Raw genomic sequence first — 26,972 nt, 5'->3', positions numbered from 1 at the left:
CTTGGAATATTTGTTTTGACTATTAAAAAGACAAAATATAGGCCGGGCGCGGTGGCTCAAGCCTGTAATCCCAGCACTTTGGGAGGCCGAGACGGGCGGATCACAAGGTCAGGAGATCGAGACCACCCTGGCTAACACGGTGAAACCCCGTCTCTACTAAAGAATACAAAAAACTAGCCGGGCGATGAGGCGGGCGCCTGTAGTCCCAGCTACTTGGGAGGCGGAGGCAGGAGAATGGCGTAAACCCGGGAGGCGGAGCTTGCAGTGAGCTGAGATCCGGCCACCGCACTCCAGCCTGGGCAACAGAGCCAGACTCCGTCTCAAAAAAAAAAAAAAAAAAAAAAAAAAAAAAGACAAAATATGCAAATTATCTGGCACATTTGGAGCCAAATATACTTTCCTTTTCACAGTCTTGTGGCCACACCTGAGGCTAGGGAACTCCACTCTGAGCTTAGAAAACAGTGCTGTCTTCTTAAGTGCTGGGGAGGAGTAAGAGGGTATGGCGGGAACTCTTCTGTAGGAAGGTAAAACCCAGAAGGCGTGGGAGGAGACAGAAACAGGAGGGATGCAGGGACCGCCCCTGGCCTACAACTCCCGGGATGCTCCGGGAGCGCCCCGCCCCGCCCCACCCCACCCCCTCCGCGGCGGGCGCTGCCCACCCCACGGAGCCGAGCGGCGTGCAGAGGCTACAAGTGCCGCGGCTGGTGATTGGGGGACTTTCTCCGGGAGCCGTGCGGAGAGAGCGCGCGGTGCTCGAGCCGCACCGGGTGGCCGAAGCAGAAGGTGAGTGGCGGGGAGTAGGATGGGGAGGAGGCTTTGGGTGCGAGGGTGAGAGCTCTGTAGCCTAGCAGAGCTGGAGTGCATATCCCCGCTCCCTACCCAAGGTGTCTGTCTCGTCTCCCGGTACTAAGCGGACACATCCCTACCTCGAGTCCGTCAGTGGGCGCAGAGTTCACCAGAAATGGATCGCCGGATCCCTAGGCGCCTGCGAGGGGCATCGCTGCCAGGTGTTTGGGGCTCGGTCTTCCGGCTCAGCTCGCACAGAGCACATCCAGAGGTCGCCTCCCCGAGACCAGCCTTGCCTGTGTCAGTGTAAAGCAAATATTAATGCTTTTAATTGATGACAGATGGACGAGGGAAAGTGCATGTCCCCTCGCTTTAAGGTGCAATGTCGTTAACTGGGCTTTTAAGCAGATCAGAGGAAAAAGAGGGAGAGGACGGAAGAAAAGAGTCTTTAGCTGGTCTCCTGGGATTATCCATTCTCCACTGAGAATGGAAGCCCCGGATTAGGGAGCTGCAAAGGAAATCGACTGCGCTGCTAACATACCTTCGGTAGAACAAGCGAACAAGCGGGAGAAGCTTTTCTTTAAAGAGAGGTAGAGGCGGCCTTAGGGAATTAAGTGGGGATTTCTCTCCTCTTTTGTTAAAAATTGAAAGTCTCAAAGAACCCTGCTGATTTTATCCAAGGTAGTCTAGTGTGATGAGTTAATTGTACCAAAGGTTAATCAGAGCCCCTAATGCTTGAGAAAACTGGAAGAAGAGTTCTTGGTAATTGATGAAGCCTGTTACCATCACTTCATTCATTGAGGGATTCTTTAGTGGGGGTTTGTTCTAGTTTAGTAGTGATTCTTTTGCTCTGTTGTTTTTTGCTGTTTTCACTGTAGAGAAACTCTGATAACAGGAGAAAAACGTTTTCTGTTTTGTTTTGTTTTGTTTTAAACAAACTCTTATGTGTAGCAGAAAACATGTCGATTCCCTCTCCCATATTTTGAGTTGCCAGGTTGACCTTAGGTGACCCTTGCCTGTGCTTCTGTTACCAGCTTTGGAGCTGTGGGTTTTGAATCATAAGAAGCCTCAAGCCGTTGACTAAATCAATTATCACCCTGGATTTGGAAGCAAAATAAAAGGATCCTTTGGTTAAAATCTCTATATTTAATGATAATGGAAGGTGAATTTTTATTCCTTGGAAACATGGCAGAGGCAGAAAAAGATAGGCAGATGGTTTTCTGCTCAAACCAAAGTTCTCTCCCAGAAATGCCCCTTGATGCAGTGGGGGGTGAGGAGTGACATGTTTATAAAATTCCAGAGGTAACCTTGGATATAGCTTCTCATCTATTTGCCTCCACATAACTCTTACTCTGTGGGTTTATAGTTTGTCTTTTATTTTCAGTTCACTTCTAGGTTTGTAAAGCTATTCCGATGGTCAATTTCTTGTGCATGTGTGATAGCAAAGCATGCAAAGAGGGAGGAACACAGACCCAGGGAACAGGAGTTCTGCAACTGGAGCAGGCAGATGTGTGTGTGAAGGAGTGGGTTGGCCCACTGTATTTTGCAGGGATTGCAGTAAGGTCTGTTGCCTATATGCTTTGGGGTCCAGAACATGCTTCCCTCATGGAGCAGTGAGGGAATCGGGCTGAGTAGAAGCACAGTGAATAAGCAGCATCTGGTCTTGTAAATACAGGGCTGTGTGACGAGGGTCATTGGATGTATGAGGTAAAAGATTAGCTGAGGTGGCTGATTAAGCTGGCCTTTTTCATCTACTTTAGAGCTACGGAATCAAAATGCTGAGTTCCTGCCCAGCTGATAATGGGGTATAGTCGTTCACTCATGTTGATGCTCTAAAGCTAATTTGTATTAGAATCTGTTCTGAACTAGGGAGAATGTAAACACTTACAGTCTAATTGAATTAAGAAGTCTATACTTCCCCAAGTCGTCCAGAAAATCGGCAGCTCTGCTCAAAAGGGCTCTTGCCTTTCTTATTTGTCTTTTTACAGGAAACCTGCCTTCTACAGGAATCCTTTTGCAGGAATGTGTGAGTCCTTGGATAAATTTGGCTTGGTGATGGCAGTATTATTTCTCAATAGACACTGCCACTTCCTCCATGCGCCTTTCTACCCTGACCTAAGTTTCTCAGTGTTAATCACGATGACAAATGAGAGCATTTGCCCTCTCCACACTTTCCTGCCACTAGGTAACACCTCCCTTCTTTTGCCTGTTTGAGGTGAAAAAGGGGCTAAACAGGTGCAGCTGTGAAAGGAAATGGGGACCCCAGGAGCAACACTCCTGGAAGTACAACCTTAGCTTCTGTTGGGTTCTCATCTAACTCTGTTGCTATTGGCAGACTTTCCGGAAGCTGCTGGGGGATGTCTGACTAGCTCTCATGGAGCTCCACTACCTTGCTAAGAAGAGCAACCAGGCAGACCTCTGGGATGCCAGGGACTGGAGTTTAAGAGGGCTGCCTGGTGACCAGGCAGATACAGCAGCCACAAGAGCTGCTCTCTGCTGTCAGAGACAGTGTGCATCAACCCCAAGAGCAACTGAGATGCAAGGGTCTAAACTTAGTTCTTCTCCAGCATCCCCCTCCTCCTCCCTGCAAAACGGTACTCTTCAGCCAGACACCTTTCCACCAGGACCTCTCCACTCAGGGAACAACCAAATAACAGCGGAACGGAAAGTCTGTAACTGCTGCAGCCAGGAATTAGAAACTTCTTTTACCTATGTGGACAAAAACATCAACTTGGAGCAGCAGAACCGGAGCTCGCCATCAGCAAAAGGGCATAATCACCCTGGGGAGCTTGGCTGGGAAAATCCAAATGAGTGGTCCCAAGAGGCTGCCATATCTTTGATATCTGAAGAGGAGGACGATGCAAGTTCAGAAGCCACGTCTTCAGGGAAATCTATAGACTATGGTTTCATCAGCGCCATCTTGTTCTTGGTCACCGGGATCCTGCTGGTGATTATCTCTTACATCGTCCCACGGGAAGTGACTGTGGACCCCAACACTGTGGCAGCCCGGGAGATGGAGCGCCTGGAGAAGGAGAGTGCGAGGCTGGGGGCTCACCTGGACCGCTGTGTGATTGCAGGGCTCTGCCTCCTCACGCTGGGGGGTGTCGTCCTGTCCTGCTTGCTAATGATGTCCATGTGGAAGGGGGAGATCTATCGTCGAAATAGATTTGCCTCTTCCAAAGAGTCTGCAAAACTCTATGGTTCTTTCAACTTCAGGATGAAAACCAGCACGAATGAAAACACTCTGGAACTGTCCTTGGTAGAGGAAGATGCGCTCGCTGTACAGAGTTAATTCTGGTTGTGAATATCTTGAGAGTCTGCCTTGGCATTTTATAATATGAAAAGAGAAGTTAATTTATAAAAATTCACAGTGCAATTTATTTGCCTGGCAAGAAAAGTTTATTTCAGAAACCAACAGCCAGTGAGTGTTTTTGTTCTCCATGTGTTTTCTATTTATAAGAACAGCCATGTAAGATGTATAAGAAACCACAACCAGCCACACCTGTCCTTCTGAAGAGCTGAAGGCTAATTAATTGGTAATGGCCAAGAACTTCTACTTCGATAGAAAAATATTTCTAATTACCCAGTATACAAATTATTTATTTTACTCAGATATGTGATGTTATTCTTTGGACACTAGGTGGTCCTACACACAGTAGGATCAATTGCTAATCTATTTTGTGAAAAAGAACTAAGCACTAATCAATAATAAGGCTTACATTTTATTCTCAAAGGTGCTTATCCATTTTCTTGCTAAATTATCGTTCTTGTAATTTGGCTAAACACTAAAATATGGAATTTTTAGTTTGAATATTTTGAAGTTTGAGGATGTTGGGCTTTTCTTATTGTAAAAAATGTTATGTTTGAAATTATTCCTGTATTCAAAAATGGTAATTAAGTCATTGGGATAAACTTTCTAATAAAAGAAAATTATGTAAATCATTGTAAGACCAATGTGAATTTAAACCACAGTGTTAGTGCCAGATATTAGCCAGGGTCACATGCTCTTTTTTAAAATGAGGTCAAATTAGTTACTGATATAAATTTTATATTTTGTGATTTTGCCATCATACTGGCTATCTGTGCTCTTGAAGTCCGCTGGTTCTCACACCAAAGAGGCAAGGCGTGAAACATTTAAAATATATTTCCAGACATCTAAACATCTAGGCAGGCCTGAGTCATGATTGACTCTGGTGTGCTTCCAGGTGACATCTTGTTATTGCTGTTTGGGGAAAACCACCAATAGAATTGCAGCTAGACTTTTGGGGACTGTGCCTAGCAGACTGTATCACTTGCTCTAGGCTAAGCAACAAGCGCTTTCCTCATGGTAGCAGCAGTCCTTAAGCCTAAAGCCAAAAAAAAAACAAGACAGAAAAAAAGAAGGAAAGATTAAATACACTGATTTAATGGGGACTGTAGTCATCGTCAGAACTCACCTCCCACTCACAGTAGTCTAGGTGTCATTCAGTAACTGTGAACTCTTGCCTTATAAAGCACAAACTCTTCTCTAAGAGCAGCATGATGAGCAAGGTGCTCACTGTGCAAGACATGCACTGGGTGTTCACAGTGACACGCCGCCTCATTATGGTGACGGTTCAGAAAAGGGATGGGAAATGCAGCCTCAGAAATACCTTACATCTTGCAACTCTGGCTGGAGGTTTTTGCAACCTGTGCTGTAGGAGTTGTTGTAACTTCCATGATTGTATTAACAGGATCAGGGGGTCATTCTTAAAGAGGACAGGAGCTGGGAATTGGTATGAGAGAGCAGGAATGAGGAAGTAAGAAAGTGATTTCTTTGTAGATTTTTAAAGGCTATTTCAAATGTCTGAAGTTTGTGTTGTGGACAACTGTGGAATACATGGGTGACTTTGGCAAAATGTGTGAATCAGGATATTTATGTGAATGAGCTCTCATGGGTGTCAGAGATTGATTTGATGAGTGCGGTATGCTGTATATGACTAAGGGTTGAGGTGAAATACAAAAAGGTAGACTCAGAAGATAGCAAAAAGAGAGGGTGGGTATATGAAAGAATTATTAGGTAAAAATGAGAAATTATATGAGAATCAGGTAGCTAGATGTAGTTAATTGCCTTATGTTATAGAGCAATACTGATTACTGAAAAGAAAGAATTGAGATGACATAAACATGATTTTTGCTTTCCATTGCTGTTTCCTTGTGCTTTTTCAACAAACTTTGTTTTACTGGGACTCTCATTTCATGACTTTTGTTGAGGCTGCCTTACCAGTGGTATAAGTTTTATATTCTGAAGGTTTTTAAGTCCAGCTCTAGCCTGCTTAAGGATCCACTTTGGATGATGTTGAGATAAGAAGGAAACGATCTGCTGAGTGAGTAGGTCTGAGCTGTGTGTTAAAAAAAGAAGGCATTAAAAAAAGAGAGAGAAGGCATTAAAGAAAAAACTAATGTTTATTCTTAGAAGCTAAATGAGATCAACTGAGTTTTGTTTTTATTTATTGGTGAAACAGGATTAATTAGCCAAATGACAAACTAAACAATTAATGTGGAATCGGTTTTCAGTTTATGAAGGAAGAGGAGTTTGGGAATCAAGTGTTAGGAAGTCTTTTCACTTGATGATAGAGCTTTTCATATGGAAGCATTTAATGAATCTTGCAGGACTACAAAATAATATAGATGTGATCTAGAGGCAACATTTTGAAAAATGCCATTTTGGAAAAAAAATATTCAACGGGGAAGGAAAAGACCTAACAAGTCAAAATACATTTCCTTTCTTTTCCCCAGAACTCTATAATTTTCTTTAAAATTTAAAATTGAAATGTGGTAAGTAAATGCATATTTCAACATTATTTAAATCTGCTAACATACAGAGCACATCTCTTTTAAGGTTCTGCTTATCTGAGGGCAAACCATTACACATTACATGATTTAGAAAATCGTCTGAATGACTCCTTTTGGGCTGTGGTGACATTATTCAGATATTAACCTTAATCAACTTTTCACTGGGTATTTGGTTTATGTAGCCCTTATCCATCCTGGCAGTGCCTGAATTCAATATGAAGATTACTTGAATTTAAAATGATGGTAACACAGGCAAAGAAAAGCCATGTGCTTTATTTCCTCTTGTTCCCAATTTGACAAAGAGTGTTTTTGGCTCTAGAGGTACTTTGGCAAGACCAGGTGATACATTCTACAGACATTGGGCATACAATAGCTATGGGGTTGGTCTTGCATCCTTCATGGAGATTTATGACCTTCCATCTGTCTCTTCAACATGGTGCTGGTTGTTACCTATAAAAGTTTTTATTGCTAGACCTGGGGAAGAAAAACGTTTTTCAGTGGTTCTAGGTCTTTAGCTTATTTATGTGGTTTTAGAAATCTAAACTCAGAGTCATTCTTCCTAATCTCAATGAGAAGACAACTCATCTTTCAGCAGTATGGACCAATGGGGTGAGTTACAGAAAGAAACCTGTCTTTCTCCTTTATTACTGGAATCTACATGCTGATGGATGATTTAAGGCTCCTAATACCTTTATAAGCCAGTTCTTTTTAGAGCACCTTAAACTGTTAGTGGTAGAGTTTGCAAAGAGTTTTCTTTGTAGTGCTATGTGTCCTTTCCACCCATTGGGAGCTCTTAAAGCAGATCACGTAATAAGATGTACTGGACCCTCATATAAAGAACAGCTTTTCTTCATGTTCCCCACTGCATAGTTGATTTATAGCTTAGAGGAAGACAAGACTGCTTGGAACATGAAATTCTTGGAGGCCATGGTTGCTTTTACCCGCATGACTGCTATAACCCTTGATTCTGTACTATCAAGTTACTTGCTTTGATATCAAATGCTTTGCTGTCTGCTTAAAATATGAGTCCATCCCCCTCATACTTATTTGTTTTAGGGACCCAATTGGACTAGTGCTGGGACATGCCCTTCAAGGTACAACTTCTGAAAAGAGACTGTGCTACCAAAGTTATGTGTGCCTTTACCTCAGTCCCCCAGAATAAGGGGTGACTTAATCCTGAAAATGAGTGACTGAGCACCATGCTAGTTAAACACTGAGAATTAAAAGCCTAGACCCAATGGCTCTACTTTTTTTTAACCTCTTTCTGACAAGCAAAAATTCTAGGCAGGAGCATGTGAACATTTTGGTCTTCATCTTTCACATGTGCAATGGTGGGTGTATGCAAAACTTTACTTGGATTAATTGTCTAAAGTTTAAAAAAATGTTCTATATGTATATCTCTTAGGAGAAGGTTTTTCAACCTGAAGGTCAGATTGCAGCGCAGCAATTAATGCTATCAAAAATATGTGGTCTGACAAAAAAGATTCACAACCTTTGCCAATGGATCACCTATTACAGCAAGATGTAATACTATCAATACTTATTGTTCTCTGTAATGGGTTTAACCTTTCCCAGAATTGGACATAAAAACTGACTATGATGAGAAGATTATAATGAACTCTCACTGGCTTTTCCTAGTGTAAAAAGAGTATTTAAGAAAGATAATTAACATAGCATTGTCTTCCTGCTGATTTTTAGCTATATCATTTTATGATTCATAATATTCTATAATATCTTCTTCCAAATTTTATAAGTCTTGGGAAATAATTTGCCTGCCTAGTGCATTGACACATTGACACTGTAAAAAGCAAGATGTTATTTTAAACACATGAAACTGATTTCAAGAATCTGTGGCTTACACTTGAGTGTACTCATGGTTTATGTTTGTGTGCAGATTTATGTGCACTCAAGTCTATGTGCATTCAGACTATATTTTATAGTTATACAACTTTAATACCCAAAGTTATTGTTAGACTAATTTTATTATAGGAATTTGGCATGCCTTACTGTTGACATTAAAAATAAGAGAAGTCTTTCACAACTCATGAATGAAGAATTTGGAATCAGCCTCAGAATGAGATGCCATAATTATTATAAACCTGTTTTGGTGGTTCAGCCTCCCACAGATGTTTATTGATTTATTTTTAACTTCTCAATTTCAGACTCATAAGAGTGTGCGATATTTGGAAATTATTTTACCATGAATCGTTATTTTATTTCAGGGGACTATGGGGAGTATCTTCCTTTGTTTCAAGTTTGGGTAACACTCCTGTGTTTCAGGAACAGCTCTCCCTATTTTTTCACTGCCATCTTCAGGCTTCCTAGCCAGGCTCCAAACAAATATCATGTAAGAAAGAAAGATGAATTATTACATATTGTGTATTTACAGTGTGTACCCTGTGGTTCTCATCGTGCTTTTAATTTTACTTTTCTTACCAAAAATAATTTGACCTTGATTATGTGCTTTTTGATATTTTCAAGGGGAATTACTAAGGTTATGAGCTCTTTCTTAGGGCACTTGATGCCTTATATGTTAATAACAAGTATGTCATATAATTTTAAAATAAAACTACTCAAATGCTTTATTGTGTTTATTAAGTTGAATTTAAATTGGAATCTGTAATGCTGATTTGGTCTTTTAAAATTGTATTTGAAAGTATTTATCCAAAAAAATTAAAATGAATATTTACCCCAATTTAGGTTTGTCATTCTTCTTGCTACCATTTCACTATATAATGTAGACTGTGCCTTATTTTTTGTTGTTTTATAGGAAATAGTCCAAGTTATTTGGGTTTCTCTAAATCACTCAGTATTAAACTTAGAGTATACATTTTATGATATGGAAAAAATACATGAATAAATATTTTTTAAAAACACACTTATCTGAGTGTCCAGAAAGCTTTTAGGTGAGAAATAAATATCAAATTAACTTATGCACCTGCTTTTAATCTTCTTGTAATCTAATTTTGATCTCCATTTTCATTTGAAAAATGTATCACAATTTATATTATTGACCGGAATTTTATCCTTATTATATATAAGTGCTGTCAAGGTCAAAACCTCTAAAGAGACATTTGGAAGTGAGGCCCCATATCTTGTTCCATCTATTTTGAATAAAAATTTGATCAAGATTCTTATCTACATACTCTATAGGAAGAAAGTCTACTTCCTTTGATATCTATTTGCTTCTAGAAGTTCTTTGGGGTTTTGTTAACCACCTCTGATCATTTGGAATAAGCTAAGTGATGCTGTTACAATTCCACAGCCTCTCGCTATACGACTCTTGTAGGTCAGCAGTCAGGGGGACCCAGTCTGATGCAGCCACCTTTTTACGTGCCCCTTGTTGCCAAGCTGGAGGGGAAAAGAGTCTGAAAGAGACACTGCACCAGGTCAACACATATTTAGTCAGGACTAGTCATATAGTCTCACTTAAGCCAGGAAATGCAGTTCCAGCATGAACACTGAAATGAGGAGAATTGGGAGTGTTTGGCAAATGACACTAGTGACTACCATAATTTCTAAGGTCTTTGTTTTGTTCAAGCAGATTACGTATCAATGAACATAAATATTCTCATCTTCTCTAATGATCACTTGATCAATTTACTATTAATACATTTATACTGGGGGGCCAAAAAATGCTAAAGATCTCCAGAGAAGGCACAATTTAATAGGTCTTTATTAAAAATGCTTAAAAAGAAATTGTCACAATTATACTTTAATATTACCTATGTGATTTTATTGTATTATTTAATCATAAAAAGGAGATTAAGCCAACATTTGTCCTTTCAGCTCGCTGACAGGAGGAAGTGCTTACTTTCTTGGGTCCTTACTATGTATTATTTAATTTATACCTCACCTCATTTAATTATCACAGCATATCTGCAAGGCAAGTATCTGCATTTTACAAATGAAAAACTGAAGTTGGAGAATGTCAAATAACTGGCCAAAGTTATATAATAAGCGGTAGGAAAAGAATTAAAATCTGGGACTCCTTCACTAAAATTCCATATTTACTCAAATTTAGAAGGAATATGACCCTTATAAAAATCAATTTATACTAGCTGTTTTATTTTGTGCTTACCATTTTATAAACTAAAAAGAATAGCAGGCTTGTGATCTGAGAAATAAAGAACACTTCCTATAAAGAAATCATATCACTATTTTGCTTTTAGGTAATATAGTGATTTATCAAAATATATGTCAAAACTATCAGAACTCACAGCCATCCTACTTCTTATCCCTAATGAGGTTCAAATAAGCTTATGCTGACACTTTTCTTCGGAATTGAAAAGAAAATGTAGTTACTCTTTCTATGTGCACAACAGTGAACATAGAAAGTAAATCTCCAGTAAGGGATCCAGGGACGGAGAGAAAGTCACATTTGAGTGCTTACTATGTGCCAGGCATTCTGCATTCATGTGCAGTGTCTTGCATAATCTCCACAACACATCATATAATAAAAGCTTCAGGGCCGGGCGCGGTGGCTCAAGCCTGTAATCCCAGCACTTTGGGAGGCCGAGACGGGCGGATCACGAGGTCAGGAGATCGAGACCATCCTGGCTAACACGGTGAAACCCCGTCTCTACTAAAAATACAAAAAAACTAGCCGGGCGAGGTGGCGGGCGCCTGTAGTCCCAGCTACTCGGGAGGCTGAGGCAGGAGAATGGCGTAAACCCGGGAGGCGGAGCTTGCAGTGAGCTGAGATCTGGCCACTGCACTCCAGTCCGGGCAACAGAGCGAGACTCTGCCTCAAAAAAAAAAAAAAATAATAATAATAATAAAAGCTTCAGAACCATGGAGACAGACCACCTGAAGTTGAATGCCTGCTCCTCTACTTTTGTAATGACATCTGAGCCAAGTTTCTTCATCTGTAAAATGAGAATAATACTGTTTGCCTTGCAAGACTCTGATAGAACTTAAATAAGGAAAGTTAGAGAAAAATGAAAAAACAAAAATCCTTTTCTGGTATTCCATCCTAACAGCTACCTTATCTTAAGTGAGGTTCTTTGTAACTGAAGAATATGAGTTTTTGTAGGTACTTGGGATCCTATATGTTCATGTTGATTATCAGCTGACAAAAAACTGAATTGGGCCAATTGTCAGATGATTACTGATCATCTTGATTAAACATATATTTTTTTTTCTTATGGTCCTTTTTCCTCCTCATCCTCCTTTTCCTTCTTAATTTCCTCTTCCTCCTTTTTCTCCCTCTTTCTCTCCTTCCTTCATCATAATCATCATCATGTGGAAACTGCTCATTTGGATGTCTTTTACTTCCACCACCATAAATACATCCCTCCAAGAAAGAAATTTACATCTCCCTTCATGAACAGAAAAACAACTTGGAAAACAGTCTTTGGTTTAATTGTGGAGTATGGTACATAAATATCTTGTACTACAATCCTCTAGACCTTGAGTAGTCATAACTCTAATCATCAGCATGCCATGTGGCAAAATATTAATATTTAATTATCTTTTGTTTTGTTTTAAGACAGAATCTCACTCTGTTGCCCAGGCTGAAGTACACTGGCATGATCTTGGCTCACTGCAACTTCAACCTCTTGGGTTCAAACAATTTTCCTGCCTCAGCCTCCCCAGTAGCTGGGATTACAGGTACCTGCCACTACTCTTGGCTAATTTTTGTATTTTTAGTAGAGACAGGGTTTCACCATGTTGGCCAGGCTGGTCTCAAACTCCTTAACTCAAGTGATGCACCTGCCTTGGCCGCCCAAACAGGTGAGAGCCGTGGTGCCCAGCCTAATTATCTTTTAAACAAAATAGCTTTTACCATAGCAAAACCCAACAAAATCCTGTCATTTGGTTGAATTGTTTTTAACATTCATAGTGTTAAAACTTAAAAGGTTCTATTCAATGAGCACTCTGAGAAAAGACTGTTTTTCATTGCCATTTACCCAGACCACAAAGTTCATGTGTTTATATTTATCTTTGAATTTTATTGAACCTTGTCCACATTCTGCCAAATTAGCAAAACTAACTGTTCTGGAATACAAATGACATTAAGAAACAGTTGCTAAAAATTGAACTCATTTTCTCCTGATACTGAAATGGCATAATCAGTGATGCCCCCTGCTGCTGAGTGGATCCATAGGAGGGAAACCAGGGTACCAGAGCAGGAAGAGGGTAGAACCCCCAGCCTTTGGCCATACCTTATACAAATGATGAACTCAGGAAAGAATTTCTTGGTTGCGAACAGAATATAAGGGGGCTAGGAGAGACACAGGCTAGACTCTAAACAGTAAAATATGAAGCTGAGTGATAAAAGTTCAGTAGTGATGCTGCCTTACGTCAAACAGCATTATAAGGTCAAAGCTATTTCTCATAATCTCAAAAGTGCATCACTGAGCTGAAAAAGAGAAGTCATGGGTCAGGAAACAAAGAAACAACTCAGACTGGTGGCAGGAAAATTTTAATATGGTTATTGGCACATAGAACTGATGGGAAGCAAGTAACGCAAAAGTCTAAGTTTGTAAGGGAAATACATTGCCAAAGAACCCATGAGCCTTAGACTATTTGAGCCTTAATAAACAACACTTGAGTCCCCAAACTTGTGGCAGTAGGAAACAGGCTAGAAAATATGCTAGAACAGCCCCCAAAGAGGGCGTGTTCCTGAATATTTATTTTAGATGTGGCCTAACCTAGGAGGAAGAAACTCCTAGGGCCTTGAATGAGGGTTCTTGGAAACAATGGACAAGTGATTCCTTCCAGAAAGAAGGACAGGGCATATCCAAGGAATTTACCCTATCACAGGGCAGAAGTACAGCACAATGCCTGACGGACAAAGTTCCAACATTCTTATGAACCAATGATTATGTCAGACTGTTTCTTATGGTTATCATGTCCCTGTTCCATTATTATATGTTTTATATGAGGTGTAACATATCTTCTGTTTATAGTTTGCCAGATCACAACATCTGGCAACTTTATGAGAAGACTATGTACGTTTTGGAGGTCTTGGATTTGGAGCTGGAGGCATGATCTGGATGGGTCCTTTAGTCCTCCTCCTTAGGAGTTGAGTCTTCTTGTGTAAGAAAGGATAGACTAGCCAAGTGTTGTGGGTCACACCTGTAATCACAACACTTTGGGAGGCTGAGGCAGGAGTATCGCTTAAGTCCAGGAGTTGGAGACCTGCCTGGGCAACAGAGTGAGACCTGGTCTCTAGAGAAAGAAAGAAAAAGAAAAAGAAAAAAAATTAAAGGAAGGGAGAGACTATGGCACATCTGCCAAAGATCCATGCCTATTCGCTTTGTGTAGAGTTTTTGCTAGAGAACAGCAGCCTAAACAAGGGTTGCATTTCCCAGTTATCTTTCCATTTAGGTAGGTCCAAATGACTAATTAGCACCAAAGGAATGTGAGCAAAGTGAGGAGAGTTACCTTCTGGCTCTAGTGGTAAAGAAACCAGCAGGCCTTTGTGCACTTCTCTTCTCAATCTAGTGACTGGATGAAGCTGCCTAAGAACTTACAGAAGCCATATTAAAGGGGTAAATCTTCCAGCAGCCTGGTTTAGGAGGCTGTCTGCTTCACTATTATTGAGAACCTTAGGCTGATAGAGGCTCTGTCATCTTCCAAGATTACTCTGGTTGTTAATATCTAGCTGGCAGACAGAAAAAGGGACAGCATTGGAGATTTTGTGGGAGGTTTTCAGTCCAGTTGGTTAGCACTTGGTTTTATTGCCACATCCAGCTTTAAAGGAGGCTGGGAAATGTAGTCCAGCAGTATATCTGGGAGAAAGAAGAAATGGGTTTGAACAGCTAGCCAGTCTGTTCCACAAGGTGTGACCTGCTTATAGTTAATTTCCTATTTAATGTTTGCTTTTCTACTTATTTTCTTCATGTCTACATATCAAAATCTCCCTCCAATTCACTATGAGCCTTGCCTTTTTTTTTTCCTCAAGTGAATTAGGTTAAGTATCTCATGGTAAAATCTCAATTTAGATCACATTTGGTGTATAAGTCATATATGGCTGCATAATACACTACCCTAAAATGTAGTGGCTTTGAAAAATTAAACTTTTATTATCACACAGTTTTCTGTTGGCCAGGAATTTGGGAGTAGCTTAGCTGTGTGGTTTTGGCTCGGGATTCTCTCATAAGGTTTCAGTCACGCTGTTGGCTGGGGTTACGGGCATTTTAAGGCTTGTCTGCGACTGGGGGATTCTATTCCAAAATTACTCACTCACACGGCTGACAAGTTTGTGCCGGCTGTTGGCAAGAGGTCTTGATTTGATTCCTTACTACTTGGACCTCTCCATAGGGCTTCTTGAGTTTCCTCCAAACAAGGCTGCTGGGTCCCCTGAAGAGAGGGACCCAAGACAGAAACGAAGCTGCAGAGGATTTTATGGCCCAGTTTTGGAAGTCAAACACTGTCACTTCCACCTCATCCTATACATAAAATAGTCACCAACTCCAGCCCACAGTCCAGGATAGTGGAAGTAGGCGCCACCTTTTTAGGGGAGGAGTGTCAAGAAAGAATGCATACATATTTTAAAACCTTCACTCTCAGTATTTTGATTTTTCTAAATCCTTCTATTTTCTTTAGTGTTGCTAATATAGTGCCTCTTTACTTAATTGGTATTTTAATTATATGTCTATTTTAATTCCTATTTTAGGCATGTTAACTGTATCTTTTTTTAGGAAATATTGATGAGAGTGTGGAATTTGATCTTTAAAAAATCAGAGCTGACTTTGAGCCTTGCAGAGAAAAATCAGGCTCTCAAGCTAAATGGAAGGAAACAGGTCTGTGGGTATGTGCTCCAGTGAATAATCGCTCACCTGAGTGCAGAGCTGAGCACTGCACTTCCAAATTTAATATGTGTATCATGATTTGGAGGAAAACTTCCAGTTCCAGTCTCTTCCTTTCCTTTTCAGTGCCAAATTTGCCCAATTCTCAATCAAAATACCCATAGTTATCTAATGTAGTGGAGAATCATTACTATATCATACTAATAAGTAACTTATTGATGTTTATATAGGTTAATAATAAAAGCTAACACTATTGAGTGCTTATAATGTGCCAGACCCCAGTTCTCACATTTACTCATTGAATCCCTATGACAATCCTGTGAGGTGGGTCCTTGTATTATCCTTATGTTATGCGTGAGCAAACTTAGACTTATCATAGAAATTATCAGCTTCCCCAAGGTAACACAGCTCATGAGTGGCAGAATTGGTATTCAAACCCACTTAGTACACTTGCTTGAGGTTAAAGTTACTAAGTGGTGTAGCTGAGGCTTCCCACCCAGATCTGACACAAAAATTCATGCTCTTTTCATCTATAATAGGCTGCCATTTACTTCTGTAGTTCTTTTCACCCAAACTGCTTGCCCTTCCCTCCGCCAAGGCCAACCTCGTGGATGATTAGTCATATCCTCATTGATCTCTCCCTTCTTTAAATGACTGTAGCACTTTGTATGTATTCCACAATTCACTCAGTATAGGCTGCCTTAATTGATCACTAATTGTTATAAGCATTGGTCATTTCTTTCCAACTAGACTTTAAAACTCTGGGAGAGTAAGGACCCTCTCTTATTTCCACAGAACCCAGATCAGTACTAAGTCATACTAGTCACTTGATGGTTTGTCCTGACTTGCAAAGATGGTAACATCCCATTATGCCACATACAAGTCAGTTGGGCCCTAATACCAACACAGCCTCTTACCTTGGTTTCCAGTATAGGAAAATAACCCAAGGAAGAAAAAACTCTTTAAAGGAAAATCACAAGTCAATTAAAGTTAGAAAACATGACCCAAAGGAAAACATAAAAGAACAATGAATTCCACTTGGAGAGCCAAATGCTAAGGCATGACTTAATAAAAATGTACTAGTTTATGGTAGCTAATATACACTCAATAATTAGTATATAATAGTTAATAGAAATATTCACTCTAACCAGGAATCAAAAATTCAAATTAAAACATTAAACTATGGCAAAATATGGTAGTATTTACTATAAAAATGGAAATTATGTTTCTTTTTTAAAGCAACATTTAATATTTCTATGAAAGATGATACCTCATACATTACTTTTAGGAGCATCAATTAATGCATTTCTTATGGAACATAATTTAACAGTATGTATCTGGAGTCTTCAAGGTATCCTTTCTCCCAGCATCCTGCTTCAAGGAAATTTAGAATAGAAAGATTCAAAAGATGGATAAAAGTTTATTTATAAAAACAGTTATCACTGAATTAGCTAAAAAAAAAAAAAAAAAAAAAAGGAAATGCTAAAAAAACCTCATATCTCAACAACAAGGAGATTGCTGATGGTGTAGGCCCATAAACTGGATTGCTATACAACCACTAAACATAATTTGCAGATTTTTAAGAATCCGGAAAAATGTTTATAAAGTAACATTAAGTGAAGTAGCTGATGATGCAGAGCTTTTTCTCAAATATAGCATCATCCCAATTATGTGCTATATATGTGATTTTTATATATACATAAGACCAGACAAAAACATATTGAAATATAAACAATGTTTTCTCTGCAGTAAAATTATTGATAATTTTTTGTATTTTGTTATATGTTCTAAATTTGTCTTTCCTTTTTTCCAAATATACTTTAAATTTTTTAGCAAACATTTATGTGACACTATATGTCAACACTGAATCAAGGAATTTACAAATATTAACTCATTTAATTTAATCTTCCTAAGAACCCTATAAGGTAGGTACTTTTGTTACCTCCATTTTATTGATGATGACATTGAAGTGTAGAGAGGTTAAAATATTTCCCCAAGGTCACACAGCTAGTATATGGTGTTAAGTACATATGCTTAACTAGGCTATGACAGTGAAAAACTTTGAAATGAGGAAACAAAATAAAATAATGCCTAATTAAAGCAAATAGTAAAGTATGAATTAATTATCTTGACCTCTCCAGATTAATATAAGAGGATAATATAGCAACCTGAAGAACTCAGTTATCCATTAGGAAGACTATTCTGATGTCAGGATTGTTACACTGAAGTGAGTGAAAGGGCAAGATGTGGGACCTTCTCACTGAAACCAGAAAAATGAGATTGGTTCTCCTCTGAACAGCTCATGTTTTCATGCTGAGGGCAGGGATAGGAAGGAGGCTCTCAAGGTCCCTTCCAGACCTAGGATTCAGTGATTCATGAAATCATGAAGCAAGGTGGGAGGACCCAGTTTGTCCTTTACTTACATTTATGCTCTCATCTTTTAAAGGAGCCACAAAAATGAGACTCTGCTTCTGTAAATATCTTAAGATTTTTTCTACAACTGAGACATAATCTAAGTACTTTCTAAGAAGAGAGAGAGTCCACTGTTCTCTTACCTTTCTTCTCAGACTTGAACAAGCCGACTGAGGAAAATAGAGTAGAAAGAAGAACCTGTCAGCATATTGTCAGGTAAGTATAGGAATTACACCATATAAATAGCTACCATGAATAATTTATTTGGAAGCTAGATGGCATTATTTGTGCTGAATTGTACTTCATCCATTTTCCTTCCTTTTCTTTTGGGGTTTTTATGAGTTTAGGTTTTTTGTCATTATATACATCAGAGGAAAAATAAATATATGTTTAACAATAAAAACATTCTAATTTGTTAAAAGGCCTGTAAGTATTCTGGAAAGTTTTTGTTTTTGTTGTTGTTGACCTCTATCCAGTTGCAGTAGAAGAACAATTTAGTATAATAATTGCTATTTTTTCTCACTATACTAAACCATACCAGCTTTTTAAAAGGAATCATTTTATTTTATAACAGTGGACCCACTCTGTAGCTTTTTACTCATGAATGGAACTTCCCCTTTCTCCTCCTCTCTGTATTTGGTCATATTCACAGTCTGTCCATGAGCCACTTGGTAGGTGGAAACATTTCTGACAAGATCTATTGGTCTATGGAGAAGGACCAATGAAACAAGGACAAAGTAAGTGATGAAAAATTTTACCTAGGAAGCAGCAATAAAAAACTAAGATATGATGTGATAAAGTTCCATAAAAGATGTTTGTAGGGCACTGTAATACCAGGTTAAAACAAAAAAACAAAAAAGATGCTAGAAGGGAAATTGGAAACTGGCCCCAAAAAGTGTTAATAGATAACAAAAAAGCACTTTTTCTTGTGAGAATGTTGAAGGGAAAACTCATAAAAGTTAGAAAGGAATTCATACATACCTTAAGATTGAATCTTTATGGGGACAAAAGGTCACACAGCTTTAGAAAGGCGGTGAATTAAAAAAAAAAAAAAAAGATTGCTTCTCTTTGGCTTACAAAAAGTAGCAGAGAGAGCAGCCCAGGCTAGGAATATAATCTGTGTATGGTAAAGGGGAAAAGTGGAATGGCAAATGTCTCTGCCAAAGTATGTGGTCCTTTTATTTGGTAAAATAATAATAATAAATTAAAAAGAGAAAGCAGTGGCCTAGTTTGGGGTCAGAGAGAGTGAGATGATTGAAGGATTTTGAAGATTTGTGATGTGACTTTTTTTTTTTTTTTTTTTTTTGAGACAGAGTCGTGTTCTGTCGCCCAGGCTGGAGTGCAATAGTGCAATCTTGGTTCACTGCAACCTCTGCTTCCTGGTTCGAGCAATTCTCATGCCTCAGCCTCCTGAGTAGCTGGGAATACAGGCACACCACATACCATGCCCAGATTTTTTTTTTTTCTTTTTAGTAGTAGTAGTCTGCTACTACTAAAAATAGTATTTCGCCATGTTGGCCAGGCTGGTCTTGAACTCACAACCGCAAGTGATCCACCTGCCTCGGCCTCCCAAAGTGCTAGGATTATAGGCGTGAGCCTCCATCCTCTGCCTGATGTGACATTTTTACTATTAAGCTGTTCCCTGTTCCAAATTATTCTCTATATTGTCTCTCAATATCTTCAAACCTTGCATACAAGTCAGTCATATGTAACAGCCTCATGTCAAAGTGTTCATGGGGAATTTAAGGATAAGACATGGAAAAGAAGGGCAGGCCCCTTGGAATTACCCTTCTACTGAGGTCTATTTGGCAAACGTGACAGCAGTTGAGGGAGATGGTTGTGCAAGAATTTCATGATCCTTAGGGAAACAGGTGAAGGTTTGAGCCAGACCTGAGAGCAGCAGGTAGGAGCTGGTGGTAGCAGAAAAGCGGACCCTCATATGCACCAGCTCACCTTCACTTTTTCTCAGACCTACCAGTGGAAGGTGCGCATTGAAGAGAGTTGTGCTATGGCAGGGGAGGGAAGCGGGGATGTGAAAGGCTACAACACTTGCGTTACAGGAGGAGCTGGTGGTATCGCAGTCAGAGATAACACCTACGTATGTCATGATTATATAAATTCAACTTTTTCTGTAGATGATGCAAGAGCTACTCATTTTTTAGAATGAAAGTAACATAATCAGATTTTAATGTTAGAAAGAAAACTCAGATGATAGGATCGAGATGAGATTGGAAAAGTAGGTGAGGATAGTTGGGAAGATTAGGAAGGGTCCAGGGATAAATAATAAACTAGGATGGTGAAGGGAGAAATCAAGAGGAGGCAATAAATTAGTCATTTCAAAGATCAATAAAGTTGACGGTTAATTTGAAAGTGGTGGAGCAGTGAAGGAAATTGCTTGTATTATTAGTCACTAGCCAAGTTTGGTATAGAAAGCTTAGGAAAAAGCACCAGGTTTAATGGGAAGGATATGTTGAGTTTGAGGTCTGTGGGGAACATCCAAGTGAAGATGGCTAATGGTCAGTGGAAGTACAGGTCTGGAGTGCTGGAGTAAGGCTGGGCTTATTTATGATATAAAGCTTTGTGACAATCTTCTCTCAGCCCAAAATTGCGATCCAGAGTTTTTCCAATTTCCAATGGCTGGTGAATTTATTTTCATGAAATTTTTACAAATTTATGTGGAAGCATATCATGAGATTTCAACTAATCTTTAAGTAAAAGAATAAAACCACTTGAAATCAGAATGTCCCTAAAAAAAAAAAAAAAAAAAAACAAGGTATATGATCACTATACTTATACCTCATCTATTTCAAAAAGAATTGATATAATTTAGATGTTAGACCAAAGCTTCACAATAAAAAAGATTAATTAGAAATTGATAAGAAAGAGAAGAAAATATAAGTAACTAGATCCCTGAAATTAGTCAATAACCCCAAAACAAGTTTAAGTTAACTTGAGATTTCTGTAAAAATTAAGAAGGGGTGAAGAATATTTGATCAAAGTTACAAAGTATTTGATAAAAAGGAGGCCAGTATTAATTTAGGGAGAGAAACACTTCTTGACACAAAATTCTATGGAGAATTTATCACACAGATCTGTATATAAAGGACACTGAGTAACAGTGAAAAATGGTTTTACCAAAGCTACAGAAATGTTCTAAAAATGGATCCTTCCTATATTGACCCTATTTAAAAGCTAAGGATATAATATTGAGTCCAGAGGGAAGATACTTTTTTTCAGAAAACTAAGATACCATGGCTCAAGTAGGTTGCTTTTTGATGACAATTAAAGGAATGGGACCAGAAATCTTTTGTGGATTGGATAGTGAACATGTTTTACTAATGCTCAAATCTTAAATATTTTCAAGCAAGCTTCTGACAAAATTGCTGAATCTCTACTCTTTTGTTGTTGAATTCTCTGATGAGTGTTTAGGTTTTGACGTTCTGTGTGTAGATGAAAGCAAATTTCCAATTCTTCAGTTTTCAGACTGTGATGGTTAATATTGAGTGTCAACTTGACTGGATTGAAGGATGCAAAGTATTGTTCCTGGATGCATCTGTGAGGGTATTGCCAAAGGAGATTAACATTTGAGTCAGTGGACTGGGAGAGGTAGACCCACATCAATCTGGGTGGGCACCATTTAATCAGATGCCAAAGCAGCTATAATAAAAGCAGGCAGGAAAAGATGGAAGAGCAGACTTGCTGAGTCTTCCGGCCTTCATCTTTCTCCCGTGCTATATTCTTCCTGCCCTCAAACATAACACTCCAAGTTCTACAGCTTTTGGACTTTTGGACTTATACCAGTGGTTTGCCCAGGGGCTTTTGGGCCTTTGGCCGCAGACTGAAAGCTGCACTGTCGGCTTCCCTACTTTTGAGGTTTTGGGACTCAGACTGATCACCACTGGCTTCCTTGTACCTCAACTTGAGGACAGTCTATCGTGAGACTTTACCTTGTGATTGTGTGAGTGAATTCTCCTTAATAAACTTTCTTTCATATATATATATGAAAGATATATATATATGAAAGGATATATATATATCCTATTTGTTCTTCCCGCTAGAGAACCCTGACTAATGCAAAGACCTATGGAAGAAGAGTTGAGACTCTATTGTGAAAGTTTTGGAGGCACCTTTTATGGTGGCCCACGTAGAAGACCTTACCATGTTTCCATAAATGAGGGCCTCTACAAATTTTGTAAAAGTCCTTCTAACTTGGAAAATTACTGTGAATCTATTTAATTCCTTATAGAATTTTACCACTGAAGGTTAGAGAATATAATTTTGGCTTGGAAACTTAAATAATTTGTCATCCCAGCCAAAAAAACAAACTCTTCATTGCCTCTACAAAGAACATTCCTATGAAGTCATAAGATTCAAATGAAATAACCCAATACTTCAGCTCTCTTTTGATTAGTTAAAAAGAGACAGAGAGACAAACAAAGAAAAAGGAAAAGAAAGAAAAAGAAAGAAAGAAAGAAAGAAAGAAAGAAAGAAAGAAAGAAAAGAAAAGAAAACCCCTAAATTAATAATATAATAAAGTTATCCCTCATTGCTGCTTTCACTGGACACCTTCAAATATGATCTCTTTTAAAATCCTGCTGGATGAGATCATTTAACCATACCTATTTAAATATTAGGGAATACCAGTAAATGCAAGTATTTTCATTTTTAATTAGATTATGCTAATACTACTGAAAATAATCTGCCAATATACTTGCTGCTTTTTCCAGAGCTCTGATATGAACCAAACAGGCTGGTTCTTACACATTTTTTTCATATTTAGTAAGAAAGCCTCCCCCAATAAGAAAAATTCATCAGAATGCTTATGAGCACTTTAGATAAGGATACTCCATTCCATTTATTGTATGTCAAGTATAAGAATTTAGGACAATATGTACAGTCAATCTGTTTAAAAATTCTGTCTCTATAGATTGTTAAGTAGGTAATAAATCTTGAGTTGTTATTAACGTTAAAAGTAACTAAAGATGGTCAGGCGTGGTGGCTCACACCTGTAATCCCAGCACTTAGGGAGGCCAAGGAGGGTGGATCACTGGAGGTCAGGAGTTTGAGACCAGCCTGGCCATCATGGTGAAACCCCATCTCTACTAAACACACAAAATATTAGCCATGTGTGGTAGCATGTGCCTGTAATCCCAAGCTACTTGGGAGGCTAAGGCAGGAGAATCGCTTGAACCAGGAGGTGGAGGTTGCAGTGAGCTGAGATCACATCACTGTACTCCAGCCTGGGCAACAGAGTGAGACTCCATCTAAAAAATAATAATAATAATTTCAAACTGCTAAGACCTTAGTTAGGTTGTGTTGTCTATGGGGTCCCCAAGCTCATCACCATCCCATAAAGCCCAGGATGATGGAAGCCTCTGAGAATCTTGACTAAAAATTCCAGTATCACTGACAGTGAGAGCAGAGAGTACTCTAAGTAAGGCAGATTTGTCAGACCTGAACCTCTTTTCTTAGGATTGGCTACATTCTGATCACCAGTTCAAACCTGCAACTCAGTACCAAGGTCTTTAGTGTAGAAATAGCAAATGTGCACTTACGCAATCTTCAACTCATACACCTATTTCCAACTACAAGTTAATCAAGCACAGAGAATGTGTTGAAGTTGTGTACCTGAAATTGATAACCACATTGACTTGATAGGCTGAAAATGGAAGGGGAATGGACTAGAAGGCTCAGAAACATCAGAGCCCTAAAAATGTGATATAGCAGGTGGATGAAGACTGATAAACTCAGCTTCATTGAGTTCTTAGGGATTTTCTGCAGCTGGAGAACATGAGGCAGAGTGTTCATCTCTGGCGAAATTGGGACTAATCTTATTCCTTAAGATGCCTATGAGAGTAAAGAATGTTTTTAAAGACCAGATGCAAGCATTTTTAGCAGCCAGCAAATTGGAAATGGAGATAAGACAGAGTGAGATGAGCTGGAAGAAGAGCTATCCTTCCTTGAATAGCAGTTCAAGCTCATATTCCTTCTGTCACCGTTCAGACATGACCTCTACCAGCAGAGCCTAATGCACAAGTTAGCATAAAGAAATACTGTCTCTTAGAATGGCATCCAGCAGGAGGAGGCAGGGCCTTTTGTCTCAAACCAACTTGTGCATACAGAGGGATAAGGAATTATCCTCATCTTAAACTCAAAGCACTCTCCATTTCAGAACAGGAAAAAAATGTACATGGCATCCAGGAATTTACTTTTTTATTTAACCTCATTCTCCTGCTTATCAGTTATTACCAGAACTTTATTCTCACCTTTTTAACCCTTCCCTTCCCTTTATCCCTCTAGGAAAGACACATTTTTAATCGTTGGCAAATGTTTGAGGTTTTTGTTTGTTTTAGTTTTAGTGTTTGTTTGTTTGTTTGTTTAGTCTTGACTGTAGAACAAGTCCAGCCTATTGAAACTCTATCAAAGCTCTAAGGCTTACAGATGCCACCTGCACTGTTAATCTTTCTTCTCCTATTGCTTGCAGTTGGTTTGCAATTGTTGTAAATTAGACTGAATCTGCCATTGAGATATCCTCTCCTTTATCTTGTTTGTGTTGTGGAGATAAGAGATAAATTGAATGCCCCAAGTGAAATGCTATCAAGTTTTCCCTCTATGTGTAGAAATGGCAGTCTCTGAAGGCTCACTTATTCTCAGAACTTCCACCCTCTAGAGTTGATATAAAAGGAAAAAAAGGAGGTAGAAATCCATATTTACTAGTAGTTTTCCCTCTGAGAGTCTTTTCATTAACTCTTTTACTTTCTTTTCCTAAATACTGTTATGTCAAGCTGTGTGCATGAAAGAATGATTAAATAATCAGAAATCTGTAATATTAAAAGTTGGAAGAATTGTTTAATCCTGAGACTATGCGAATTGTCAGTAAACCTATACCAGACTGAGGAATAACTCTGGAGATTGTAATTTCTCAAATCAAGAATGCTTTTAATTCAGATAAGGAATTTCACTAATTGAAATAAGAATACCAGTAAAATAATTAGATATTTTACTAGAGAGGTGCCTTGCACATCTGCTTTGAGTGCTAAGTGCTGACATATGTTTACTTATTACTCTAAACACCATAATGAAGGGTAGACATTCTTGCCCAAGTTATAAATTAATACTTCTTGGTGGCATTCATGGTCATTCCCAACTAATCTAAACCACAGATACTAAATTCAAATGCCGTGTCAATTGTTTCTTTTATGTTATTTATAATATCTCCAAAATTGGTGAATATTACAATTGAATTGTATTTTAAACATTCTAACACTATGCAAACTATTTCATGCCTAGATTTGTGTTTATATGGCTAAATCTCAGGAAAAGATTTTTAGTGCTTTAGAGGCACAGTTAACATTTTTCAGAATTATTTAAAATTCATCTCTTTGCCTTTGCCTCCTTGGGGTCTGTTTTCCTTTGTGTCTAACTCACAACATCTACTTCGTGTGGGATGGTCTAAGGCATAATAGATGGGAATGTTACAATGGGGAAAAGGGTTGGTTTCCTGAACTTACCAATGGGAAGAGAGGAAAGGTTTAATTGGGATTCAGCCAGATGCATGGGACAATTAATTCCATGAAATATGGATTCGATGAACATGAAGAAATATGGGAACGACTGTGGAAAGGTAAAAGGAAACAATTTGGAGGAAATTTAATCTTATGTGTACTTTCATTTATTTAATAATTTTTATTGATTGCTAAATTCTAGAGATTTTGCTAAGCAATGGAATATAAAGGTAAACAAAGCAAAACTAGAAGCTACCTGTCCTCAAGGAGTTTTTTGTTTTGTTTTGTTTTTAAATATGAGGTCTCACTTCATTGCCCAGGCTGGCCTCAAACTTCTGGGCTCAAGCAATTCTCCCACTTCTCCCCTCAGCCTCCTGAGTAGCAGAGATTATAAGTGCATACCACTTTGCCCTCCACTAAATTTGAATCTAGTAGAGGAGACAGGTATGAATCAAATAATTAGATAAGAGTGCCATTCAAATTAATGATAAGTACAAGAAAGGAAAAAGATGGGGAGATATGAGAATGTATCATGGGGAAAAAGTATATATAAGGAAATGATGTTGGAGCTGAGACCTGAAGCTTGACTGATGGGAAGATAAATGCTGTCGGTCATTAAATTTTAACACATTCAAGGTAGTTTCTAACCATGGGGCTGAGTTCAAAATCCCTGAATACTTACAACAGATAAATAGAGGAACTGAAAACAGGAACACATTAAGAAATTACACAAAATGAAGAGCTGACATTAAGTCCTGAGGCTGCCTATTACTAACTGTGCTTTGAAGGATTTTCAGCTTATTCATGAGAATCAGCTATTTGTCCTTAAAAGAATGCATGAAATAATTCAGAATATTTTCTTTAGGTCACAGGAAACCCAGCATGTTGGAAGCTGGAATCCATCATGTCAAAGTGTATTATATATTTGTATTCTTTGAATTTCTGAAATGTTAGTTAGGTGCAATTGGAGAGATGATGGAGATGATAGTCTATGCCAAGTGTATTTGTGTGCAAAGAGGCTTTCATTCATGAAACACAGTTGTTTCTGCTTCAAAATCTTATTGAAGATGACGTCTCTTCTGTCAACTTTGGCCTCTGGTGTTAATAGCAGGAAGAATGAAACACTATTAAATTATTTCTAAACTTCACTGGATTGAATTCTGATCAGCTCAGAAGTGTAAGAGGGATTGCATTAAGTGGAGAAAGAACCTTTAAGGGTCTTTATTCCAAAACCTTACAGGAGGGCTCCAAGCCCTGTGGCAGGTCTGTTTTGTGTTGTGACTTGATAGCAAATCATAGCGGTTGACTAATTTTTTTGGAACAGAGAGCTATTTGTATACTTTTGTAATAAACCCTTGAAATATATTTCATAAAGGAATTGTCTAGCTTTCAGAAAGATTGGTTGATGTTATAAACGTTCTCATGTAAGGACTAAAGAGAGAAGAAAAAATTCAGTTGTACCACCCAGAAGAATATTAAAGCTGCATTTTATTTGGATAGATAGGAGAATAGGAAGAGGGTAACATATTTTTGCCTCTGGCTTCTCTGAACAAAGACCTTGGATATGAGACTATCCATCTCCAGATCCAGATGATTTTCCTGAACAAGAATAAGAGGGTCAGTTTAGAGCCTGTTAAAATATCCTCTCTAATCAGATGGAAACTGCATCTTTGTTTCAGACATGGCCTAGGTATAG

The 26,972-nt window shown here is 38.6% G+C and overlaps 1 protein-coding gene across 1 annotated transcript; it reads left to right on the top strand.

Moving 5' to 3' along the window:
• Positions 1–640: 640 nt before the first annotated feature.
• Positions 641–4,725, top strand: TMEM74 (transmembrane protein 74). The gene is made up of 2 exons (XM_033203083.1): positions 641–783; positions 3,122–4,725. The coding sequence occupies exon 2, from the start codon at positions 3,161–3,163 to the stop codon at positions 4,076–4,078; it is 918 nt and encodes a 305-aa protein (XP_033058974.1). The 5' UTR covers positions 641–783; positions 3,122–3,160; the 3' UTR covers positions 4,079–4,725.
• Positions 4,726–26,972: the final 22,247 nt, after the last annotated feature.

This window comes from Trachypithecus francoisi, unplaced genomic scaffold (genome assembly GCF_009764315.1).
Source record: "Trachypithecus francoisi isolate TF-2019V2 unplaced genomic scaffold, Tfra_2.0 Lachesis_group7, whole genome shotgun sequence".
Taxonomy (NCBI): domain Eukaryota; kingdom Metazoa; phylum Chordata; class Mammalia; order Primates; family Cercopithecidae; genus Trachypithecus; species Trachypithecus francoisi.
The sequence above is the reverse complement of the archived record's forward strand: the minus strand, read 5'-3'. Positions and strand labels throughout refer to the sequence as shown.